The sequence below is a fragment of the Armigeres subalbatus genome, chromosome 2 (genome assembly GCF_024139115.2).
Source record: "Armigeres subalbatus isolate Guangzhou_Male chromosome 2, GZ_Asu_2, whole genome shotgun sequence".
Classification (NCBI taxonomy): Eukaryota; Metazoa; Arthropoda; class Insecta; order Diptera; family Culicidae; genus Armigeres; species Armigeres subalbatus.
Genome location: NC_085140.1, coordinates 228,811,091 through 228,835,817, shown reverse-complemented (window position 1 = coordinate 228,835,817; position 24,727 = coordinate 228,811,091). Strand labels below are relative to the sequence as shown.

The 24,727-nt window shown below is 39.9% G+C and overlaps 1 protein-coding gene and 1 long non-coding RNA gene across 9 annotated transcripts in view; one reads left to right on the top strand and one right to left on the bottom strand.

Moving 5' to 3' along the window:
* Positions 1-1,540: 1,540 nt before the first annotated feature.
* LOC134211840 (uncharacterized) lies at positions 1,541-13,514 on the top strand. The gene is made up of 2 exons (XR_009979116.1): positions 1,541-12,751; positions 13,130-13,514. It is a non-coding gene; the product is annotated as an uncharacterized LOC134211840 (long non-coding RNA).
* A 2,505-nt stretch (positions 13,515-16,019) lies between these two features.
* The window catches only part of LOC134211838 (uncharacterized), a 65,033-nt gene continuing 56,325 nt past the window's right edge, over positions 16,020-24,727 (bottom strand). For 7 of the 8 annotated variants that reach the window (XM_062689132.1, XM_062689133.1, XM_062689134.1 and 4 more), the window contains 2 exons: positions 24,178-24,442; positions 16,024-17,896 (listed from right to left, as the gene is read on the bottom strand). In XM_062689132.1, the coding sequence (XP_062545116.1) occupies positions 17,738-17,896; positions 24,178-24,442 (424 nt within the window). In that variant the 3' untranslated portion in view covers positions 16,024-17,737. Of the gene's footprint in view, positions 17,897-24,177; positions 24,443-24,727 lie in introns of all 8 variants that reach the window. The other variant, XM_062689140.1, reaches the window with a different exon arrangement.

Genomic DNA, 24,727 nt, shown 5'->3' with positions numbered 1-24,727 from the left:
CCATCGAAGGGAAAGTGGTTACCTCCAATACATTTTTCGAATCATTATCTTCAACATAATGTACATATTCACATATGAGTTTTCAGAACATTGTAAATTAATTTCCAAGTCGAGTGGTTTAATCCCCGGAATATAGGCAATAAACTTTGATTGAACTGATAAATAATCTAATAGCTGAATATGAATCATAATTGGACTCTTAATTATCAAGTTAATTTGCATACTACAGTTGGTTAACAACTCTACAAGATTTTTATTTCAACAATTGTTCAGCCAGCCGTAACCATATATGCTATAGCACACTGGGAAAAATATGTAAAAAATAATGTCGAAACGATAAATTAAAATCCGTCCCCAATGCTATTCATAGAAGTTATGAAAATTAAAAGAAAATTCGGCCTTGCTCGGAATCTCTGAATAACCAGTGTTACCCGTTAGCAACTGGAACTAGGAAACGAGACAATTGCAAGGTCAATTACTCTTCTGACCGTAATATCTACCACTCACTGAAGAAACTCACCTTCAGCAGGAGCATACACACATCCGTGTGTTTCGCGATACTCGCCAATTGATGTAACAAGGTGGAAATGTCGACAAACAACGTCAAAGAAAATGTAGCTCAAAAGCTGCTCACGGGAAAAAAAATCGCTCAGATCACAATAAGCGAGGCTAAGTAACTCCTTATGAGCCCGACAAGTATAGAAAAGTGTGGTGTACTACGTACTATTTATTGCCCCGAAATGGGCGTTTCTAACCTGTGACGTCACAACATACTTGGGGTACTTGCGGTTTGGCCTCTGGGGGCTCTGGCTGGAGACGGCCGATGTAACTCGTCGTTGGGTCTCCGTCGACCGTAGCGATGTTTCGATAGGATTGGCCGCTGCGCAGATGGGATGACGGCTGCTGCGCTTCTCGGCTTCTGATAAACAGGAGATCGGGAAATTACGACGAGGGTATCGACCATTGCCGAAGCTACCACTTATTTTGGCAACACTTCCGGCTCCATCTGCTGGCAAATGAGAGAACTAAGGTAGGTTCTCATCTTTTGCCTACGCTCAAACCGCTGTACCGTGAGTTACCGGGTGTCGGAGTACACGGTGGTTTTGCAAGTGGCCAAAATATACATTGCGGCGGAAGCTGCAATTTCAATTTGGAACCTCTGGTTACACCAGTTGCGATATGAATATCAAATGCTGAGATTAATTTAGCGCCGCACTCAAGATCAATATATGAATCATTCTTATTACGTTATACATTACGTTACGTAGTAAGAATGATTCATTAAAAGCATGCTTCATAATGGCATACAATTTTAGCTTTATGCAAAAGAGCACATTCCAGTACAAATGTTGGAATATTATGATGGCAATTGTTATGAAGCTGCTATACCAATCTGCTACAGTAAGACTTCTCTATTCCGTCATTGATAAAGATTGAACAGCGGTTTTTTGACAATCAATTCGTGTTTGCTTTACATTTTTTATACGACTATTAGAAGGTACTGTGAAATAGTTTAGAACCGTGAAAGCAGACACTCTAATTATGCTTGTATTAAACTCGGCCCTAATAAGAAAAATTAGACCCCTGTGTACCCTGTGTTGTTAGTTTGACTCGATGATGGTTGTGATATATAAAATTCAAATACAAACTTTCAATAGATACAGATGAAATCAGTAGCTAAATTACTATGAAGGATCAATACTTATATTTTTTCCATTCACATCTCCTACGTTTTTGATATGGTTTTGCTGCTTTATGAGTGGAATTTATTGTTTTAGAGAACTTACTCTTTGCTAATTATTTTACCAGAACTATGGTATAGGTATGGGCCTGTTTTTTTGTGAATCTGTAAGTGGCTGTACATTTTTACTGTGAATCCCGTAATTTCCACATTATTCAAATTGAAAAGTGTAAGCAAATCAAAACAAAATAGCAAATCAAAACAAGACTGAAAAAGTGCTGCACGTGTGAACAGGTCTGAAGGATTGGCCTGATGTTGGTTCAGAATCGGGTGAATGTTGGACCATACTTAAAAAAAACCTTTTTTGATTTTTTAAATACATAATTAGAGGCCTAAAAAATAAGGGCCTTTTTTAGAATGTTGACCCTAAATAAATAAATTAAAGAATCGTTTGAGCGAATAAAAATTATGGACAAGAACGGTCAACTACTTTCATCGTTTGCACGAAATCTGGTTAGGTATTTCTGATAATATCAACAGGAGGCGCAAGAATGCGATGTCACTCGCAATACGTTGAATTTAAAACGACCGTTGAGTTCACGGACGATGGAATTTTCATAAGTATTACGTTTGCTTGCCTGTGTTGATAGTATCCAAGGTCCACGGTAGTAACATAAATAATATATTACACTGTATTATTCAAACATTCTCGTTTTTTTTTTAATTTTTTCGAATAATAAGCTGAATATAGAACACATACAAACAGAAGATAAAAAAACAGATATTACACTGTAAACATTCGTTCATATTCTCGTTTATTCTCTTTATTCTCATAAAGTGCATATTGACATTATAACTGAAACGTATATAAAACCTGAGATCTCCATCAAAAGAGATCCTAATTATCGCTAGTCAAGTTGAAAACAGGAATGGGGAACTATCTTGACAGCGCCTGTGGTGGGGTTGCTATCGGCATGAATAGATGAATCAAACATGAATGCTTTTCTTCATTTGAAACTTTGGATGTTTCTGTTGACGAAAATATTGGAAAATTTTCCTTCATTGGTGCCTACTTACCTTTTCAATGCAATGGACAGCAAAATAATTTGATGAAAGCTGACATAATCTAAATTTTCATAGAGCTGATTGGGATTTTGAAAGGGACGTCGAAGCCAGAGGCATTACAATTCCTAAATGTGAAATTGAATTCAAATGCATTATTATTGACGATGATCTTCAGCTACTGATCCGTCTTAAAAATGTGAGGCAAAGACAGTATCAAAGATTTTTCGATCCCGCTGTGTAAACTTTTTGGCGAGACTAGTAAAATGAAATTAAAGCCCATATAAATCCCGCCCTAGCGGTGATGGTGCTTTTCTTGTGCATTATAAAATGTATTAAGAAAAGTATACAAGATAGAACAAAAAAGCATTTTAGGGAGATATATCCTATTATTTCCATGAATTCCCATTTGAGAAACAGTTCATCTTGATTCGCGCAGTTATGTAAAACTTTGTATTGGTCATTTTAAAGTACACTAACAAAAATCCACACATTTTTATTGGCAAAGATCTAAAGAAATTTACAAATATATTTTATGTGTGCGTTAATAACCACCCACTATAGGAGAATCCAGATAAAGGTTATTAGTTAATAAGGGTTATGTGTGTTTTCACATATATGCTATGCGAAATTTTGAGTACGAAACAATGGGACCGGATTCCACGTCGAATGAAACTTGTTGCGAACAAATCGGTCCAGAAAAAGTACCTAACAATGAAAGAGTTTTTTTAACGCACGTACATACACACAGACAGACTTCACCACATCGCCTCAGTTCGTCGAGCTGATTCGATTGGTATATAATACTCTATATCTTCTGTATAGTGGGTGATAATGGGTCAAATGGGGATGGGATTGGGTGTCTGTTTCAACTACATAGAATCACAGAGAACAGACGTTCATCTCATGTCGCAAAGTTGTGTAAAACTTTGTACTAGTCATATTGAAGTATGTCGTTATGCCCCCGTTGCGCAGTGCTAGTGTGCTGAGAATGTTGGTGAATATTTGCCGTATTTTATTTTTAGGCACTTCATTCCGAATTGTCACTAGATGGCATTTTGTATGAGCCTCCATGTCTGTTCTCTGTGATAGAATGCTTGTAGAATAGATTTAATGCATCTTTGGGCAAGAAAACTAAATTAGAACTTGAACTAGAACTTGAATTAGAACTAAATTAGACTTTTTTAACCGATTCAATACGAAAATCAGCTGTCAAAAATCAGATTCAATACGAAAATCAGCTGTCAAAAATCAGTTTTAAGAGATAGAGCTTTGCTTTCTTCAGTAAAAAAGTTTAAAATTAACTGCTCCATCTAGGAAAAATATTGTACTCACTGTTTTTATGAGTTGGAATAGCTCCACAGTACCTCGTAACATCATTACAGACACATTCCAGACTCGACATCTACGACTCTCCAAACTATCCTTGAGTATAGATCTTAATATTCAAAACGATCATCATGAAGATCTTCGATGACTCAACTATTTTTATGAGTTGAAATAGCTCCACGGGACTTCATTACATCATTACAGACAAACTACATAATTCTTTCGACATCTACGACACTCCAAACTATCCTTGAGTACAGATCTTAAAGTTCAAATCGACGAACAAGAAGATCTACGGTGTCCTCATTAGTTTTATGAGTTGGAATAGCTCCAAGGTACCTCGCAACACCATTACAGACACACCACAGAACTCGATCAACATCTATGACACTCCAAACTATCCTTGAGTACAGATCTTAATATTCAAATCGATCAACATAAAGATCTTTGATGTCCTTACTAGTTTTATAGGTTGGAATAGCTCCAAGGTACCTCGTAACACCATTACAGACACACCACAGATTTCGATCAATATCGACGACACTCCAAACTATCCTTGAGTACAGATGTTAATGTTCAAATCGATCAACATGAAGATCTCCGTTGTCTCAACTATTTTTATGAGTTGGCTCCACGGGACTTCATTACACCATTACAGACAGACTACAGAATTCGTTCGACATCTACGACACTCCGAACCAGGCATTACAATTTAACCCATCATTCGATCCTCTGAGCAAAGATACTGATGATATGCTGGGATATCGATCTTAGTTATCTATCTGCTCAGTAAACAAAGTGCAATGTTCGCCATGAAGAAAAGTTTTTTCACTGCTTTTGTTGTAGCAACGCCCTCGCAACGTGAACAAACCCCAAACCGCGCTGGCTATCAGGATCATCATCAAATGCTCAAATGATAATATCTTTTCAGAGTGCTCTTTGATTAGGGATAAAATCTTTGCACAAGCAAAGATGATATCTTTTACTCAGATGATATTGCAATGCCTGCTCCGAACTATCCTTGAGTACAGATCTTAATATTCAAATCGATCAACATAAAGATAAGACCATTACAGACGCACCACAGAATTTGTTCAATATCTACGACACTCCAAACTGTCCTTGAGTACAAATCTTAATATTCAAAACGATATACAAGATCTTCGATGTCTCAACTATTTTTATAGTTTGGAATAGCTCCACGAAACTTCGTTACACTATTATAGAAACATTACAGAATTTATCGAACTTTAACGACACAACAAACTGTCTTTGAGCTCAGATCCCAATATTCAAATGGATCAACAAGAAGATCTTTGATGTCCCCACTATTTTTATGAATTGGAATAGCTCCACGGTTTTGGAGACGAGCCAGCCTCGGACTGAAAGTAACATCACTACATACACACTACATACTTCGGTCGACATCTACGACCCTCCAAAATATCCTTGAGTACAGATCTCAATATGCAAATCGATCAACTTGAAGCTCCTCGATGTCCCTACTAGTTTTATGAGTTTGAATAGCTCCACGGGACTTCACTACAGCTTTCCAGACACACTACAGAATTCGTTCAATATCTACGACACTCCAAACTGTCCTTGAGTACAGATCTTAGTACTCAAAACGATCAACATGAAAATCTTCGATGACTCAACTATTTTTATGAGTTGGAATAGCTCATGTATGGTATCGTACATATTATTTGTATATGCTGGTGTAATGATATCCAATGGGACTTCTAAAACTAACATACAAGCTCGAGAACCTATGGATTACTCTGTTGATCTTGTAAACCTTCAATATATGAACTCAAGAATGCTTTGGAGTACCGAAGATATTCTGGGAATGTTATAATTTTTATAAGGTACCCCGGGGAAAGTGTGACCTAAAAAAACGCTAGTTCAGCAAAATCGCCAAAGCATACTTAGAAAACAAGGTATTTCAGGACATTAACCACGGATACATCATTATATGCTTCCGTTGTTGAAGTGTAGACGTGTTGCGAGCAATTTATTCAGTTACAAGAATATTGGTAGTGACTTAAATAAATTTACCTGTGGGACCCACTTACCCCTTCAAACGGGGCAAGTGGGACCTGTTCTGCTATATACTGTCGAACGAAACTAATTTGAAAAATGTAGATATAATGCTCATGTAATTTCTGAGTCGTAGTATTTCAGATCATGGATGGAGGTTTATTGCTTGTCAGACTTTTGTTTCTAGCAAAAGAAAGGGATTACAATGTTAGCAGATATAAAATCAAGGCAACAGCCGATTTACCGTTTAATTGTCTGTTGTATGGCTTTACATTAGCTTACTTTCTTACCAAATGTGTTAGATGGAAGAGATAAGCAAATCTTTGATCACTTTTCGAATAAATGTTTCTCTGTTTAACACAAATTATTACATAAACTAGAACCTTAAAAGGAACGTTTTTATTCAGGCGGTGTTGTAAATTTGTAATAGAACGAAATGGCCAATTCATGTCTTAAGCACTATTTATCTTAAAATCTGTTAATCTGATGCGAAGTTTAAAAATAACAAAACACAAGACAAAACCTGTTGATCTATTGTAGAATAAGAAGATTGTTTGCACTGTAAACGGAGAATTTGGCATAGATATAACCATTGCTCTCTTCCATGAGGGAGATAATTTTCAGAAAGTAAAATACATATTAGGTAAATCAACTGTACACTACTTCTTAACAACTAAACCAACGATATCAACTGCATATGATTCAGATCAATATGACATATGAGTGTCGAAGTTATTTTTTTTCACTAGACAACAATCTAAGGCTGTGAACCATTCCACCGATTCGTTTAACTTTTAGTTAAAATTTAACACTTCGATGGTTATTTTCCCATCGTGGTTAAAATTTTACTCCGAAGTCGACCCATTTGAGTTCTGACAGATTGATAGTTATTCGGAACGAAATGGATTTGGCGCCAATTTTCTCGCGAACAAAGTTTAACTATCGAACTGTCAAATCTAACCATGCTCCGGAGCAGGGTTATTTTTAACCACGGCGAAATAACCACCGAACTGTCAAATTTTAACTAAAAGTTAAACGAATCGGTGGAATGGTTCACAGCCTAAAAACAGGTAAAATGGCCCTATCGAAAATGTTGTTCGAATATGTCCCACTTGCCCCATGTAATCAAAACTTTTAAATCGTTTTTGATGTCACATAATTATTTAATTGCTCAAAATATTCACTTTCCACATCAATGATGAGTTTAGGAACGACTATTTTGTTGAAAATCTATAGAATTAAAATAAAAGTGACAGATTTTGCCGGTAGTTTAAAGTCATGATTAAACAATACCATTAGTATGGTGCCGCAAATGGTTTTGATTCCTTTTTTTTTTGTGTCAGGCGAATTCGTTGATAGGGGGCCCTCCTTAGCCGTGCGGTAAGACGCGCAGCTACAAAGCAATACCATGCTGAGGGTGGCTGGGTTCGATTCCCGGTGCCGGTCTAGACAATTTTCGGATTGGAAATTGTCTCGACTTCCCTGGGCATAAAAGTATCATCGTGTTAGCCTCATGATATACGAATGCAAAAATGGTAAACTGGCTTAGAAACCTCGCAGTTAATAACTGTGGAAGTGCTTAATTAACACTAAACTGCGAGGCGGCTCTGTCCCAGTGTGGGGATGTAATGCCAATAAGAAGAAGAAGAAGAATTCGTTGATAATTCTGCTTCATCTTTCTAGAACAGTGTTACCATTAAAAACGTTCACAGATTAATTGGCAGCCATAGTACCCACTTACCCCGTATTTTCACTTGCCCCGGAGTACCTTACCTGATTTACCTCCAGGGTGTTAAAAATCTTTGTTTGCAGATGACACGGATCTTTCCGCCAAAGGGCGAAGCTTTCGAATAATTTGCAGTAGATTGCAGAAAAGCTTGAATACTTTTCCACTTACTTGCAAAAATGGAAAATTTCCCCAAATGCCTCCAAAACTCAACCTATAACTTTCTCACATAAGCCGAGCACTTCTTATTTGGAACCTGGGGTTTTCAATTAATTAGTCTAGCTGAGCTAAATATTTGTAACTTATGCTAGATTAAAATTTCACTTATAAAACGAACAGTGGGTAATGTCTGTGACATAACCGCTAAGTGGACGTAGGACTTGACTTGACCATGCCTTCAAGATACATAATATGTCCAAATTTCTCACATCAACTATTTTGGATAAATAATCGACGTTGCATACCCTTCCTTGGCAAAATCTTCTCATCAAACCGACACAGAAATCAAATCTACCTCGAACAAGAATCATCAAAAAAAAATCAGGAAGTATCTGTCCGGTCACGAAATATTAGCCTCGACAGTGGCAACCTTCCCACTGAAGGACTGCCTGAAATTAACCACAAGTTGGCTCAGCAGGGGATGTAGACTGTATCTCAGCCATCTCAGCCCTTCCACTGAAGAGCCTTCTAATCCGTGCGATAGCGACTGAAGGAGAACATTATTTTTAACTCTTAGAGCCTTGAAAAAGGCTGTTTGCTTCGGCTAAGTGCAAAAAGTAAGAAAATGATCTTTTCAAATAACCGCGAATTTCTAGTGATGGTACAAAAAAGACTGAATGCTCTGCGAGCGAATGCACTTTTCTTTTATACTTAATTCTGAATCTTTTCTGCTTCCCAATTGGTGGGCCAATCAGCTAGTGTCTTGTATCCCGCTTCTTTGTCAGCCAAAGCGTCATCATCAGCAACGCGTTCGAGAAGGGCTTCTTCTTTTTTACGCTTGTTGCTCGCTGCTGGCGTCTATTTCATAACGGGACTTTTCGCTAGATACAGGCCAATAAGCCGGGCAAGCGAGCTTAGAATTGCAGTTCAGGTGGGAAGTACGTGTTCTTTTCTGAGACAACATTGTTAGTAGTAGAAGGAAGGAAACACCATGGGATTTCGGGTGATAAGAAAAACATGGGATTTCGGGTGATAAGATTTAGAATTGGTAACATGGGACGATCATTCAGTCACGTTCGCTTTGTGTGCGGTTAGTATCAAACAATGTTTATCTACATATTTTTTATCAATGCCAAAAAATCCAACATTTGATGAAAAATCGATTGATAGTTTATTAATGTTTGAGCTGTTATCGGTGTTTTTTTTTTATCCAAATAAGATTATGTGAGAGATTTGGACATCTTATGAATCTTTAAAGGCATGGTCAAGCGAAGTCCTTCGTCCACTTCGCGTTTAAATCAGAAAAATTATCCACTGTTAGTTTTGACGCTATTTATGAAAATCACGCATAAAATTTTATCTCTAGAATATTGGATTTGGCACCCAAGTACATTGTCTATCCCGAAGGGTATTGAAACTTGAAAGCATTGATATTGATCTCTATTATTGGCTCTCTGATGAACCGTTTGTTTTTTAGACATACATGCTGCATCATGTGGCTTTTCTTCAGCCTGTCTTGGCTCAGCACCGATGCCGGCCGGTCTCGGCTCGACTCTGCTGCTGCTGCCGGTATCTGCTCAGCATTGCTGCTTTGTCGGGTCTGTAGGATGGACTGCTGCTGTCGGCTGCTGATCGGCTGATGATGGTGGCTTCGATGGTGTCGAGCCGAAAAAGCGGTCGGTGCAGACTTCATTCCCTGCTAAAAGGTGTGAGTGCTGTTCAATCGATGATGCGGTTGCTTCGCTTGTCCCGGTCAGAATGAAAGGAAAAAATCGCGTTGCGCTATTTTATGGCTTCTCGGCAGACCCAGCGGCTGCTCATTCGCTGGTGTCTGCACCAATCAGAACGTGGTAATGGAATGATGCAAGAATGAATTATTGGCAGTGGCTGATTTTCTACTCGCCGCAGCCACATCCAGGCGCTATAGTATATGCACAAAATAGCCAGCAAGAGTTAACCGCCAGAAATTTGTATGGCGAAAGACATCTAACGCTGGTTTTCTCAAAATTAGGAACTTTTCATGAAAAACTATTTGGTATCGGTTATGAGGGATGGTGTCCGCTACTACGCCTACCAAATATTTTTTCGATTAAAGTGCTTAATTTTGAAAAATCGAACCTTAGATGCCTTTCGCCATACTGATTTCAGGAAGTTAACTCCTAGTGTGCCGCTGTAAGCACGCTCAAAGCAGTCGATTCATTATGCGGTACCCATATTTATAGGTTCCCTTGATCTCAATGTTTTTCATTGAAAACAGTTTCATGCCTATTGAAACAAGTTTTTCGGGTCTTATCAAGCATGGACATGGAAGGCATACCTGAAATCTGTCGATTGAGGGGCTTACCGGAGAAATTCGTCCACTGAGACGAACGCTATTAACGTTTAAAAGTTTTCAACACAGCGTAACGCGGTCGATTTGAATATTTTGAAATGACACCCGGTATAGTAAAGAGAGACGTAAGTCCTACGTCAAACATCACATTGAAGGCACTCATGCCAAATGTAACAAATATGTTAATCTTTTAAGATTTCGGATCAAATTAACTCGAATTTGACTTAGCAATATCTAAGGCATTTTTCCGCTAAATTGTTTATGTACCTAACCCAAAATAATCGCCAGCTAATAAATGTTCCGAAACTCGGAGGAAGGATCGTCAGTTCGCCATTTTTATATGGAGGAAAATTGCACAACAACACCGCACATTAACGATTTTATTGCTGTTTTTCTCAAAAATGTGCCCAATACTATTTTAGAGATGACGTATAACGAATGCAGTCAATCTTTCTATAGATAGCAATAGCAAGTCATGGTGTTCAATCCGGATGTCATAAGTTCTTCAAATCGTTCTGGAGTTCGGACCAATTGGTCTAACAAATCAACTAGGTTCGATACCAAGCCAACAGCAGCCCATGGTGTCCAAACAGGCCCATAGAAGCTATGGGCCTATGGGCATGATTTACTATTCAGATATGGCCAAATTGGATGTCCTAATTTCTTCAAATTCAATGATTTATAACTTAGATGGCCAAATTGGAGAACTTAGAACATCCTGTTTGTACATATCTCTAAGGGCCTGTATGATTACCATGGTCTGCTATTGATTTTTGATCGAGTCCAGTTCTCTTGGTAGACCAGTTGGTCTAAACTTCAGAATGTTCTGGAGAACTTAGAACATCCAATTTGGAATATGAAAATCGGTAAGCATGCGTGTCATAGCCCCTCGGCGTCGTTTTGCCTCTCAGCAGCAGCCCTGTGTGTCGTCATATCAGCCGTTTGATACCGCAACAAGTACAACGATGCAAGCGAATGACATTGTCCCTAACTGATAGTGCGATTGATGCTTGGATTGATAAGTTGGCAAATAGATTAAAGAACAATAGCTAGAGTTCATGCGATAGCACAAAGTGTGAACACAACGTGGGGTCTCCAGTAGCCTTGCGAGCAAAGGCGTTGGAGATTGCCAATGTGGAGATGACGAGTTCGACTTTCGGTCCGGTCTAGGATGCCACACAAGATACATACTCATGCAATGGCGGGCATAGAAAAGCTTTTTATTAATAACTGAGGATATGCTAATAGAATACTAAGTTTAAAAGCTGGCCAAGTTCCAGTTGAAATGTAGAGCCATTGAAGAAGAAGAAGTAGAAGACAACGTGTGATATTTGCAGTTTATATAACAATTTATTTTTATTTATAACTATACTGAAGTGAAACTGGTGGTAATAATATACACTTACCTAACACGCATGCATATTTATTTACTAAATTTATATTGAAATCAGCAGTTTACTGCTACAGTACAAAGTGATACGACAGATTGTTATTGATACAGCAATAAACTACAAAATGAGGTAAGAAGTTCACATAAACTATATGTGCAATGCAATTTAATAATAATAATAATAATAATAATATTTAAAGTGACTAAACTAAACAGCATTCGAGGGAAAACAAATTGCTGTATGCAATAATACACTGCCGAGATACGAACGCAGAAAAAATAGAATTGCACTAAAACGTAAGTTGATTTACCTTGAGCTATAACCTAAAACAAACCCTAAAATATATTGTATACACCATAGGAATTTAAAACGGGTCTTAACTTTGTACGAATACAGGACGTTACTGATTTTGGAAGCATTAATCTGTTTTGCCTTTCTCGTACACCTAGGTGTAACGAAAAGGCTATGCATTCACTCCAAAGACGATTATGTGATAGAAGGCACGGAGACCCATTGTGTTATATACCAATTGCTCGGTGAGTTGAGATGATGTCTGTCTGTGTGTGTATGTGCGTGTGTGTATGTATGTGAGGAAAATAAAGCTCACTCACTCAAACTTATCTTAAACCGATTTGTTTGCAACAAGTTGCGTTCGGCAGGGAATCGTTTCCTATTGAAAACTAGTCATATCGGACTATGGAATCAGAAGTTAAGGCCAAAATACTATTTTCAATGCACAATCACCGCTAGGTGGATAAATCAAAGGGTTTTCATTTATTACCATGTTGGGAACGTTAAAGTGCGCATGGTCTGTATGGGCCTGTATGCACACCATGGTTGGTCTGAACTCAAGAATAATTTGGAGAACTAGATCATCTGTAGAAATATTGACTGCATTTGTTATTCGTTATCTCTGAAATAGTATTGGGTACATTTTCGATAAGAAACAGTGACAAAACCGTTTATGCGCTTTCAATTGCAACGATTAGTTACTAGTACCTTTAGTATTAATTGGATTAAGTTTAGTTTAGGTTTAATTAAGACGGCTAGTTTGGCATAGCCCGACGTTTCGGTCCCGTGTATTGGACCTTTTTCAAGGGATAAGCTGTCGGCCGACTCTCGTTACATACGGAATGAATGTCTTAACTGGGTAGTTGGAGCTTCTTGTAGTTGCATTACACATTTGATATTAAAAATTAATTAAAAGACAATATTCCAACTACCCAGTTAAGACATTCATTCCGTATGTAACGAGAGTCGGCCGACAGCTTATCCCTTGAAAAAAGTCCAATACACGGGACCGAAACGTCGGGCTATGCCAAACTAGCCGTCTTAATTAAATTAGACTGAGAAAGCCAACGTCAAAATATCCATTCTACCAGTCGCAATCTCCTACAAGTTTAGTTTAGGTTAAACACATTGTAATTATCACATGGTTCAATTCAACCAAAGGAAATATCCCTTCTGCTAGACGCAATTTAAATGTTTTAATTTTAACTAAAAATGTCTCAGCAAATAAGGATAATAAATCAAACACGGAGCACCCAGTCTAAAAGATGAATGCATGTTTTAGATAATCAGCGAATAAAATTAGTAAAGAAAAGTGTTCAGAGTACTGGCTTGTAACATTGATATTTTATATCATGACGATATTAATATGTTATTCAATTCGTAGTCGGGACGGCCCACGAACAAAGTATAACTAGTGATTTTGTATTGTGTTCCCTTTCTCCTTAAAATTAACAAAATGCATTTGGTGGAAAAAAAATTAATCAAATAAAATGTTGCAGCAGATTCTTGGCTTTCACATTCAATTGGTTCAATCCGATCACTTTCATTCTAATGGCACACTGACTGTTGGTATTCGTACCATGGTACAAACTTTCTGAACAAAGTGCCATATCAGTTATTTTCTTCACAAAGCGTTAAAATTGTTTTCATGACGCCTTGTACCATGGTACGAATACCACAGATCTGTCCTAGTATTAGTTAATAAATTTACTTGATACACAAATATAACGGAAAACAGCAGTTGATGCATGCATGTAGTGCCACTTTGTTTTATACTATATTACCACTTGATCAAGCATGTTGTCATTACTTTCCATTCGACAATTTTATTATTATCTGTTTACTTCTGTATATTTATCATATTTAACAAATTATTATAATTAAAAATATATCTTTGATGAATACTATTCAATAATAAGAGTAAATTTCTACTTGTTTTATCATTGTTATACAAAATAATGTTTGAATTACATTCATTTTCCTCATATCTAGTTTTGTCAGATTTATCGACGCAAACTATTTAATATACAAATATATATTTATATAAAGAGCTACTGATGAGATTTTTTTCTGTGGTTAAGACGCAACAGTTTGTTCAATACATATATATATAATATAATTATAGTTACATTCAGTGCGATGCTTTCATACAATTAGCATTATTGTTTTTGTTCACGTAGACTTTTTGGAAGATTACCATCTAGAAAATGAAAATTTTCAACAGCTTCAATCAAGAAAAAACGATATCAATCTTTTGCATGTCTTTTGTATTTAACTGAAGTTTTTTACGTTATTTAAATCAATTATGAATAAAAAATAATTTGAATATGCGCATATCTCAACTATATTGATTGAATCCATGTAATGGTTTCTATAGTAGATTCAATAGAGACGCAGAGACGCCATTGTGATTCCAATTGAACCATCAAAAATCGACAGTGATCTATCAAAAGAGGTTCCAATCTGACAATGTTTTTATGCATAGGAAGGATACTGAAAGTGCAAGTGATGCCAGTATTATTTTTATGATTTACACATTGCCATTTCTATAGTTATTTATCCCGTCGGTACATGGTTTTGATGTTGTTACTATAGATCAATGCTAGACGGCAAGAGTTCATTTAAACTCGTTTATTTTGACACTTCACAGAGTTTGTTAGAATTCTGATTTTCAGTACATATATATTAAAAGCAACGAACTTATCCACCGATTCATTTAATTTTGGTCGAAATGTGGAAGCTCAATGCTTTCTTCGTCGTGTCATTTGAGCTTTTGTTTTTTATATTTATTCACTAACAAAAAAAATAACGATGCGTTTAATTTTTAATTAATATTTGACAGTTTGATGACTAGTCAACTAGTCAGTCCTTTGTAATACGCACTGGTGGTATAAGGTGGTATAAGTACCATGGTACAAAAATCTTGAATTGAGTGCCACATCTATTGTTGTTTTCATAAAAGAATTATTTTCTTGTCGCCTTGTATCATGGTACAAATACCACAGGTGTGTCCTTAGTATAACCATAAACATTTAAGGTTCCCCCAAACACACGCGATTTGACAATCGCGACGCGATTCTATAGCTTGATGACTAAGATTCTGTCGTTTTTGGTATAGAAGCGAAAATGGAACATTGCCGGCAGCGACCCGACGATAGAATCGCGGCGATGAAATCGCTTAGGTCTGGGGAGCCTTTAAGTTATAATCTACCAGATTAAAAGCAATGTGCGATGCAAAGGAATAACAATTATTATCAATAAATTGTCAAATACACTGTCGCGCCGTCCTTTGTCAAAGCGATGTTAATATTTCACTGAAATTCGGCAAGAATTTATTTTTTTATCGAGATCTCTGTAACGATGGTCGATGATTCGAAAAGTCTACCGAAATCTCTGTGAAGTTTTACCGAAATTCGTCGAAAGCATTACCGAGATTTTAGCTGTTGAATTCGGATTTTTAACTGACTTGTGGTATTATGTTCACAAAAAGAAAGCGGAAGTCATTTCATATCAATTCACACATACATTTGTTGAAATCCACAGTTATGAGGTTGAGAGATATTCGATACTATTTGTGATCAATTAAATCTTCTAACCGAAAATTTGGGCAAAAAATGGGTATTTTTTTTATAGGCGCTTGGTGCGATTTGGCAGAACTCCGGCCATATGTAAAACAGATCGGTTTTGGTACATATTATTTTGTGTGGACTCGGAATTATTACCCTGGACCCTCGCAAATCAGTTAATACATAGCTCGATATTTCGCCAGGCGTCTTCAATAGAAGAACCGAATGAAGCTGACTGATAGGAGTTACAGCGTAGATATGGTTAGTCAGTAAACTACCCTAGCAGCACACATATTCCACATATTCCAAAACGCATATCTATAAAGGATTCCGATAGTGGCCAACTGCCATCAGGAATCAGCGAGTGGGCTTTTTTTTCCTGTTCGGATGTGCCACTGCGACCAATTATTAGATCTATTGTAGCGTATCGTTAGTGTTTAAGTGCATGTCGAATTACTCCAGTGCTATTGAGAAGCAATGCAGTATCGGTTTCGATACAGTTGTTGTTTTGTTTTCTCAAGACCACAATGACAAGGTCCCGCTATTTAGACCCTTCATAGAGAGCAATCCCATTGAAGGCGCGCCCCTTATCAATAGGAAATCAATCTTTTCTTGAGAAAACAGAACAGTAATACTGTTTTTGGCCATGCATCGGAGCCCTAGCCACATCCTTGTCTTGCTTCTAGAATATCACCAGTGAAACTCTTAAAACCAGGGATTTAGCTCTGTCTACAAGACCATTTCAAGCAAGAGAATTTGTTCAGTAATAAGAACTTCCGTGTGTTCCTCTCACTACCATTGTTCACCAGTTCAAAAAGAATTAGTACGTATTTAATTCGATTTTTCAAGCAGTCAGTTCAGCCTAGGACCGGGTACCGAGGTTTTTTAACTAATTGCTTGAAAAGTTGTTTCCGCTGCATACAGTTTAGCCTCAAACAAGAGGAATTCGAGTCTTTCAACTGTCTGCAAGGTAATATTAATTATGTTTTATTTCTGAGACTGCTGTTGGTAGCGGGGACTAAATACGATGAATCCTTAATTACCACAACTTATTGCCCTAGCTAGAAAAATGGATTAGGCTAGGGCTCTGTTTGGTAGATCTTACACCGCAACACACTATATACGTCAAAGTGATCTACCGTGTTACGGGAATGGGCTTTAGACAAGAGGAAAATAATCGGACCCGTTGGCGCGTTCATAGGGGTCTGTATGCATGTGAAGCCAACCCATAGTACCCACCGTGATTAAACCGCTCCGAAGCGCACTAACTCTTGACGCTACGCGCTATACATCACATCATTTTACGGATTTTGCCGCGCGACAGACAAAGAATTGTCTGTCTTGTCGAAGCGAACAATCTTCCGAAGTTTTGTCTGTCAAACTAAATAACGCATTGTTAAAGTGACTCGGGGAGGCACTACACACCGTGTTATTTTTCCTTTCTTTTGTCTCTTTCTAGCATTTCCACCTCGTAATTTTGGAGCGGCGTATCTCGGGTTTTAGCTGTTTGATGTAACTGTAAAAGTATCAGCATGTAGATTACGAGTAAGCACGCGCCTGTGATACTTTTTCAAAGTCATATTTGTTGTAGAAAAAAATTAAGCATTCAATGATGAAAAGATGACGATTTGATGATTGTTTGTGTTTCCCGTTTCACCTTAAGCGCATCCAGCGCACTACTTCCAACCTTGGGTAAGTCTATAAACTTCTGCTACATCGCTCTATTGTCCTCTTTAGTGATTCCGCTACTTGCCGTGACTATTCTTATCCATTATTTTAGTCCCTGTAGTTAAAAAAATTGACACCAAGTCCATTTTGTTCTGTCATTCTGTCAATACTCGACTTTGGATTTAAATTTTAAAATCTGTAGCTATCAAACTGTCGAATTTTAACCAAAAGTTCAAAGCATCGGTGAATCGGTTTGCGCCCTTCACAATTAGTCGTTTGAGTCTAGTTATGTGGATAATATCGATACCACGAGCAGAAATCGATAGAATCCAGATTCAATAATGATCAACTAGACAATATTCGCCGTCCAATGAAATTTGTTGTGAGAACATCGGTAGATAAGTACTATATGAAAACCTTTTTTTGGTAAAGATAACACTGTTGAGTTTCTGAAATAGCAAGGAATGCCTTCTGAGTTTTGGATTACAGAAATTATTTTTTTGAATTTATCTGCTCTTCAACTGTATTACTGTGGCTTTCATCGATGGTAATTTTAGTCTGCGTGGGAGTTGTTGTTGGTATTTGGTTAGCTCCAGGAGTTAAGGTTGTGTCTTCAAGAAATAAAGGATTCTTTACTTCCATTTCACCAGTCTAGCAAAAGAAAAAAGAAATATGTTATTTATATTGAATAAATAAAATAACCTAATATAAAGTATTTCTACACGTAAAAAAACGAGGACAACAGGGACTATGTATTCCCCAGGCCACTGCAAGTTGTGGTGGGATTTGACAGTGGGCTCTGCTAAACTTCTATAAAAAGCTGCATATGTTCACAAGTAGGCCCCTCCAAAGTGACTAAGCAAAACTGTGTCCTATGGAAACTACTGGGAATTTAGGGAGTTGGTGCGAGGCCCTGTAGGTCAGCCTTAAAAAGCAAAGCAACGAACAATCAACAAGAAAATACGGATCGGAACAATCGGCGCAAACCACAATAGAAAAAAGGGATTACACGCAGAAGAATCTTGTACGATTGAAACAACTATTTCGATTGTTGCATCAAACAACGTGCACATTGTTGTTTTAATCTTCAAAGTGGTTGTTTCAACGCTGAACCATTGTTCCATTCAATTCAATATTATTGTTGTTTTAATCCAGCACAGCCTGTCCAAAGCAAAACAAATATTGTTCTTTCAACGACCATTTCATAATATGGAAAAACTGTGTAACATAAATCGTCTTGCCTTCGTGAAGTAAGCATGGAACAAAGGTAAGGTGGATGACTCTCACTTCCCATGTAAATAGTTCGATTCTGTTTCTGTCACTTTTTCATCTTTTGTTGATGTCATCGTAAAGTCGATAAAATAGTTTTGCAGCACTTTTTAAAGTAGAAACAAGCATGAATATTAATATTTTCTGATGCATTAATTGACAGTGACAGCTGGAAAGCAAAGCTGCAACAAAAATATACGAGAGTTGAATCAACTATTGCGTATAGCTGATTCAACCCAAGTTGTGGTTGTATCAGCACTACATATTGTTATTCATAAATCAATGCAAAAATATTGTTGATTTGAAACAGAATCTGGTTGATGGTACCACATTTTTACTCCGTGTAGCGACTGGAAGCTCGGCTCGTGGTACTGCAAATCTCTCAACTTCATAGGGAGCACATGAAAACTCGCCGATGTGCTGAAAGCCCGCGGTTCCGGTAGGTCAAATTTATCAAACTTGTATACAAGTGCGAAAAAACAGAATCGGATAGGCAGCCCCCACAGTAAAATTGTGATTCTCGCTTTGATTTTGCTCATTTCGTGTTGGTTACTGCACAGCTGTGTAGAACAAGTTGAAATGCATCATCAGAGCTAGTGCTCCCCGCATTTGGAGCTTTCTAAAAGAAATTCATGATGGGGTATAGCCTCCCGAATCAGTTCTCTATTATGATAACTTGCGAAAAAAGTCTCTCGCGGGATGATACATATCGTATATGTATACAGAGATTGGCACGGCAAATGCTGGGTAAAGCGTACCATTGGTACTTCGCGTACCTGAAGGAATAAAATAGACCCCATCTCGCGGTCCTTAGCCTCTTACCCAGCAACTCCTATCCCTACCTCCCCGCGGTGCTGGCCGGGATACGAGCAACCTTAGGGAAGATCGGGTAACCAACCCCGGTGGGAACTATGGTCGTATGCTGACAGGGAAGGGGTTTGCTCCTTCCGGAGGTGCAAATCTTATTGAGCGTCTGTTCTCCATGTCAGGATCGGCTCACAACAGCGTCTGTTCTCCATGTTAGGGGCGGCTGATCATCGTCCGAGTGCCAGCGAGGGACTCTAGTGAAACTGTGCACCATGGTCCACCGGAAATAAGGAGGAATGGTCCTCCGGAAATTTAGGGGTTTGGTGTCAGGCCCTGCAAGCCAGCCTTTAAAAATCATAAGCAACGAACAATCAACAAGAGAGTACGGACCGGAACCATCGGCGAAGACCACTGCGACGAAAAGGGACTAGCGATTGGAAACTCGGTTCGTGGAACTGCAAATCTCTCAACTTCATCGGGAGCACACGCATACTCGCCGATGTGCTCAAGGACCGTGGATTCGGCATCGTAGCGCTGCAGGAGGTTTGTTGGAAGGGATCAATGGTGCGAACGTTTAGAGGTAATCATACCATCTACCAGAGCTGCGGCAGCACACACGAGCTAGGAACAGCTTTCATAGTGATGGGCGACATGCAAAGGCGCGTGATCGGGTGGTGGCCGATCAACGAGAGAATGTGCAGGTTGAGGATCAAAGGCCGGTTCTTCAACTTCAGCATAATCAACGTCCATAGCCCACACTCCGGAAGCACTGATGATGATAAGGACGCATTCTACGCGCAGCTGGAACGTGAGTACGACAGCTGCCCAAGCCACGACGTCAAAATCATCATAGGAGATTTGAACGCTCAGGTTGGCCAAGAGGAGGAGTTTAGACCGACTATTGGAAAGTTCAGCGCTCACCGGCTGACGAACGAAAACGGCCTACGACTGATTGATTTCGCCGCCTCCAAGAATATGGCCATTCGCAGCACCTACTTCCAACACAGCCTCCCGTATCGGTACACCTGGAGATCGCCACTGCAGACAGAATCACAAATCGACCACGTTCTGATTGATGGACGGCACTTCTCCGACATTATCGATGTCAGGACATATCGTGGCGCTAACATCGACTCTGACCACTATCTGGTGATGGTTAAACTGCGCCCAAAACTATCCGTCATCAACAATGTTCGGTACCGACGACCGCCGCGGTACGACCTAGAGCGACTGAAGCAACCTGATGTCGCCATTGCATACGCGCAGCATCTCGAGGCAGCGTTGCCGGAAGAGGGTGAGCTCGATGGGGCCCCTCTTGAGGACTGCTGGAATACAGTCAAAGCAGCCATTAACGACGCAGCGGAGAACAACGTCGGGTATATGGGTCGAAGTCGACGGAACGATTGGTTCGACGAAGAGTGCAGACAGATTCTGGAGGAGAAGGACGCAGCGCGGGCGGTCGCGCTGCAGCAAGGTACCCGGCAGAACGTGGAACGTTATAGACGGAAGCGGAGACAGCAGACCCGCCTTTTTCAGGAGAAGAAACGCCACCTGGAAGAAGCGGAGTGCGAGGAGATGGAACAGCTGTGCTGTTCTCAAGAAACACGCAAGTTCTATCAGAAGCTCAACGCATCCCGCAAAGGCTTCGTGCCGCGAGCCGAAATGTGCCGGGATAAGGATGGGAGCATCTTGACGGACGAACGTGTGGTGATCGAAAGGTGGAAGCAGCACTACGAGGAACATCTGAATGGCGCTGAGAGTACAGGCAGTGAAAGTCAAGGCAGCGGAGGAGATGACTACGTCAGTTCAGCGGACGATGGAAGCCAACCAGCCCCCACCTTGAGGGAAGTTAAGGATGCCATTCAACAGCTAAAGACCAATAAAGCAGCTGGTAAGGATGGTATCGGAGCTGAGCTCATCAAGATGGGCCCGGAAAAGCTAGCCACTTGCCTGCACAAACTGATAGTCAGAATCTGGGAAACCGAACAGCTACCGGAGGAGTGGAAGGAAGGGGTTATATGCCCCATCTACAAGAAAGGCGACAAACTGGAGTGTGAGAACTTTCGAGCGATCACCATCCTTAATGCCGCCTACAAAGTGATATCCCAGATCATCTTCCGTCGTCTGTCACCATTAGTGAACGAGTTCGTGGGAAGTTATCAAGCCGGCTTCGTTGACGGCCGCTCGACAACGGACCAGATCTTTACTGTACGGCAAATCCTTCAAAAATGCCGTGAACACCAGGTCCCAACGCACCATCTGTTCGTTGATTTCAAGGCGGCATACGACAGTATAGACCGCGTAGAGCTATGGAAAATTATGGACGAGAACAGCTTCCCTGGAAAGCTTACCAGACTGATCAAAGCAACGGTGGATGGTGTGCAAAACTGTGTGAAAATCTCGGGCGAACACTCCAGTTCTTTCGAATCGCGCCGGGGACTAAGACAAGGTGATGGACTTTCGTGCCTGTTGTTCAACATTGCGCTAGAAGGTGTCATGCGGAGAGCCGGGTGTAACAGCCGGGGTACGATTTTCAACAGATCCAGTCAATTTATTTGCTTCGCGGATGACATGGACATTGTCGGCCGAACATTTGCAAAGGTGGCAGAACTGTACACCCGCCTGAAACGTGAAGCAACAAAAGTTGGACTGGTGGTGAATGCGTCAAAGACAAAGTACATGCTTGTGGGTGGAACCGAGCGCGACAGGGTCCGCCTGGGAAGCAGTGTTACGATAGACGGGGATACCTTCGAGGTGGTCGAGGAATTCGTCTACCTAGGATCCTTGCTAACGGCAGACAACAACGTTAGTCGTGAAATACGAAGGCGCATCATCTGTGGAAGTCGGGCCTACTACGGGCTCCAGAAGAAACTGCGGTCGAAAAGATTCGCCACTGCACCAAATGCGTCATGTACAAGACGTTAATAAGACCGGTAGTCCTCTACGGACATGAAACATGGACAATGCTCGAGGAGGACTTGCAAGCACTCGGAGTATTCGAGAGACGGGTGCTTAGGACCATCTTTGACGGTGTACAAGAAGACGGTGTGTGGCGGCGAAGAATGAACCATGAGCTCGCCCAGCTCTACGGCGAACCCAGTATCCAGAAGGTAGCTAAAGCCGGAAGGGTACGATGGGCAGGGCATATTGCAAGAATGCCGGACAGCAACCCTGCAAAGATGGTGTTCGCTTCCGATCCGGCAGGTACGAGACGACGTGGAGCGCAGCGAGCGAGATGGGCAGACCAGGTGCAGAACGACTTGGCGAGCGTGGGGCGTATTCGAGGATGGAGAGATGCGGCCTCGAACCGTGTATTGTGGCGTCAAATTGTTGATTCAGTGTTATCTGTATAGATGTAGACTAAATAAATGAAATGAATGAATGTATACAGAGATGATAAGTGAGAGACTTGCTCATTCTCTTTAGGATTCAATTCCTGGATAAGGTAATGTCTGTACAGGTTGATGATCAGAATTTGGAAAATAGAATAGCTACCCCATGAGTGGAAGGTAGGCGTTATGTGCCCCGTTTACATAAAAGGCGATAAGTTGGATTATAAGAACGTTCGAGCGATCACCATCGTTAATGCCGCCTACAAAGAGATATCCCAGACCATCTTCCGTCGTCTGTCAACAATAGTGAATGAGTTCATGGGAAGTTATCAAGCTACCTTGAATTATGGCCGCTTGACAACGGACCAGATTTTTACTTTACGGGAAACCATTGAAAAGTGCCGTGAACATCAAGTCTCAACGTACTACATGTTTATAGTTTTCAAGGCGGCATACGACAGTATAGACCACGTAGAGATATGGAAGATCATGGTCGAAAATAGCTTTCCCGGGGAGCTTACAAGACTGATAAAAGCGACGATGGATGCGGTACAAAATTTTGTGAAGATTTCTGGCGAACACTCCAGAAACGTGAAATAACAAAAGTTGAACTGGTGATGAATACGCCGAAGACAAAGCACATGCTAGTGTTGTCGAGGAATTCATCTACTTTGGATCCTTGATACGAATGATAATAAAGTTGTTCGTGAAATACGGGGGCGCCTCATCTATTTAAGTCGAGCCTACTACGGGATCCAGAAGAAACTGCGGTCAAAAAAGATATACACCCGCGCCAAACGTATCATGTAAACGCGTCAACGCTGGTGTTCAAGACTGGTAGTCCTTTACGGACATGAAACTTCTCTGTGATGAAACTTGGACCAAGCCCGAAGAGGACTCACACACGCTTGAAGTATTCTAAAGATCGCCATTTTTGGCGATGTGCAAGAGAACGGTATGTGGCGGCGAAGGTTGAACCACGAGCTCGCTCAACTCTACGGCGAGCCCAGTATCCAGAAAGTGGCAAACGCTGAAAGGATACGATGGGCAGGGCTTCTTAAAGGAATGTAGGACAGCAACCCTGCAAAATTGGTGTTCGCTTCTGATCCGGCAGGTATAAGAAGGCGGGGAGCGCAACGAGAAAGGTGGGCGGACCAATAAAAATACAATTCCTGATGCCACCATATAAATGAACCCACCATATAAATGAACCCAAATAATTAACGCTAATTATCTTAAGAAAACTATAAGTTATGGATTGGATGTGGGTTATGCAATGCAATTTTTTGTTTTTTTTTTCAGTCCATGGATCAGGATAAAATAAATGAGGATATAAGTATGTGCCACCAATAGAACCGTAAAAAATGGAATCAATCGAGCAAGAGACAAAAAGACTTTATAGAGTATTAGACTTGACATAGAGTATTGTACCAAGTAATCAAGTTCATAGAAAGAATAGACTATTTTGTGGACACAAAAATAACGAACTTTTTTACGTGTAGTGATGTGATTACAAAATCTCACCGGTGCCAATCCAGGGCATTCATAGACGGTGTAGTCTCCTTCCTCATTATCATCCTCGCTCTCAGCGTCAGAATGGATACCATTTTTATCGATATTGTTGTGATTCTCCATTGCAATTATTTGCTGCTTTTGATGCTGGTAGTGGTACATCTGAGCACTCTGTGCAAGTCTCCTATCTCCTGTTGGTGATGAGTCTTTGTTGGGTCCAGTTACACCGTAAGCCGGATAGTCAACATCAGCGGCAGCTTTCGCCTTTTTATGGAGCCTAGATTTTTAAATAAATTTACAAACCAAAATGATTGGAAGAATATTATTTTTAGCAAGAGTGCGCGTGAGGTAAGAGTACGTTTTCGATTTTTTGAAGTTATAACAAAAGATAAACTAGCAGCACTGCATCAGTTTGACAGATATTCTGACCAACTACACTGAACGAAGGGTTCTGCCAGTATCTGTATGATTTTTGCTTCATCCATGCCTAAAATCAGCCCCATGCCTAAAATCAGATAGTTTCTGAAATACCATCATTCAATTCACTACATGCCAAATTTGA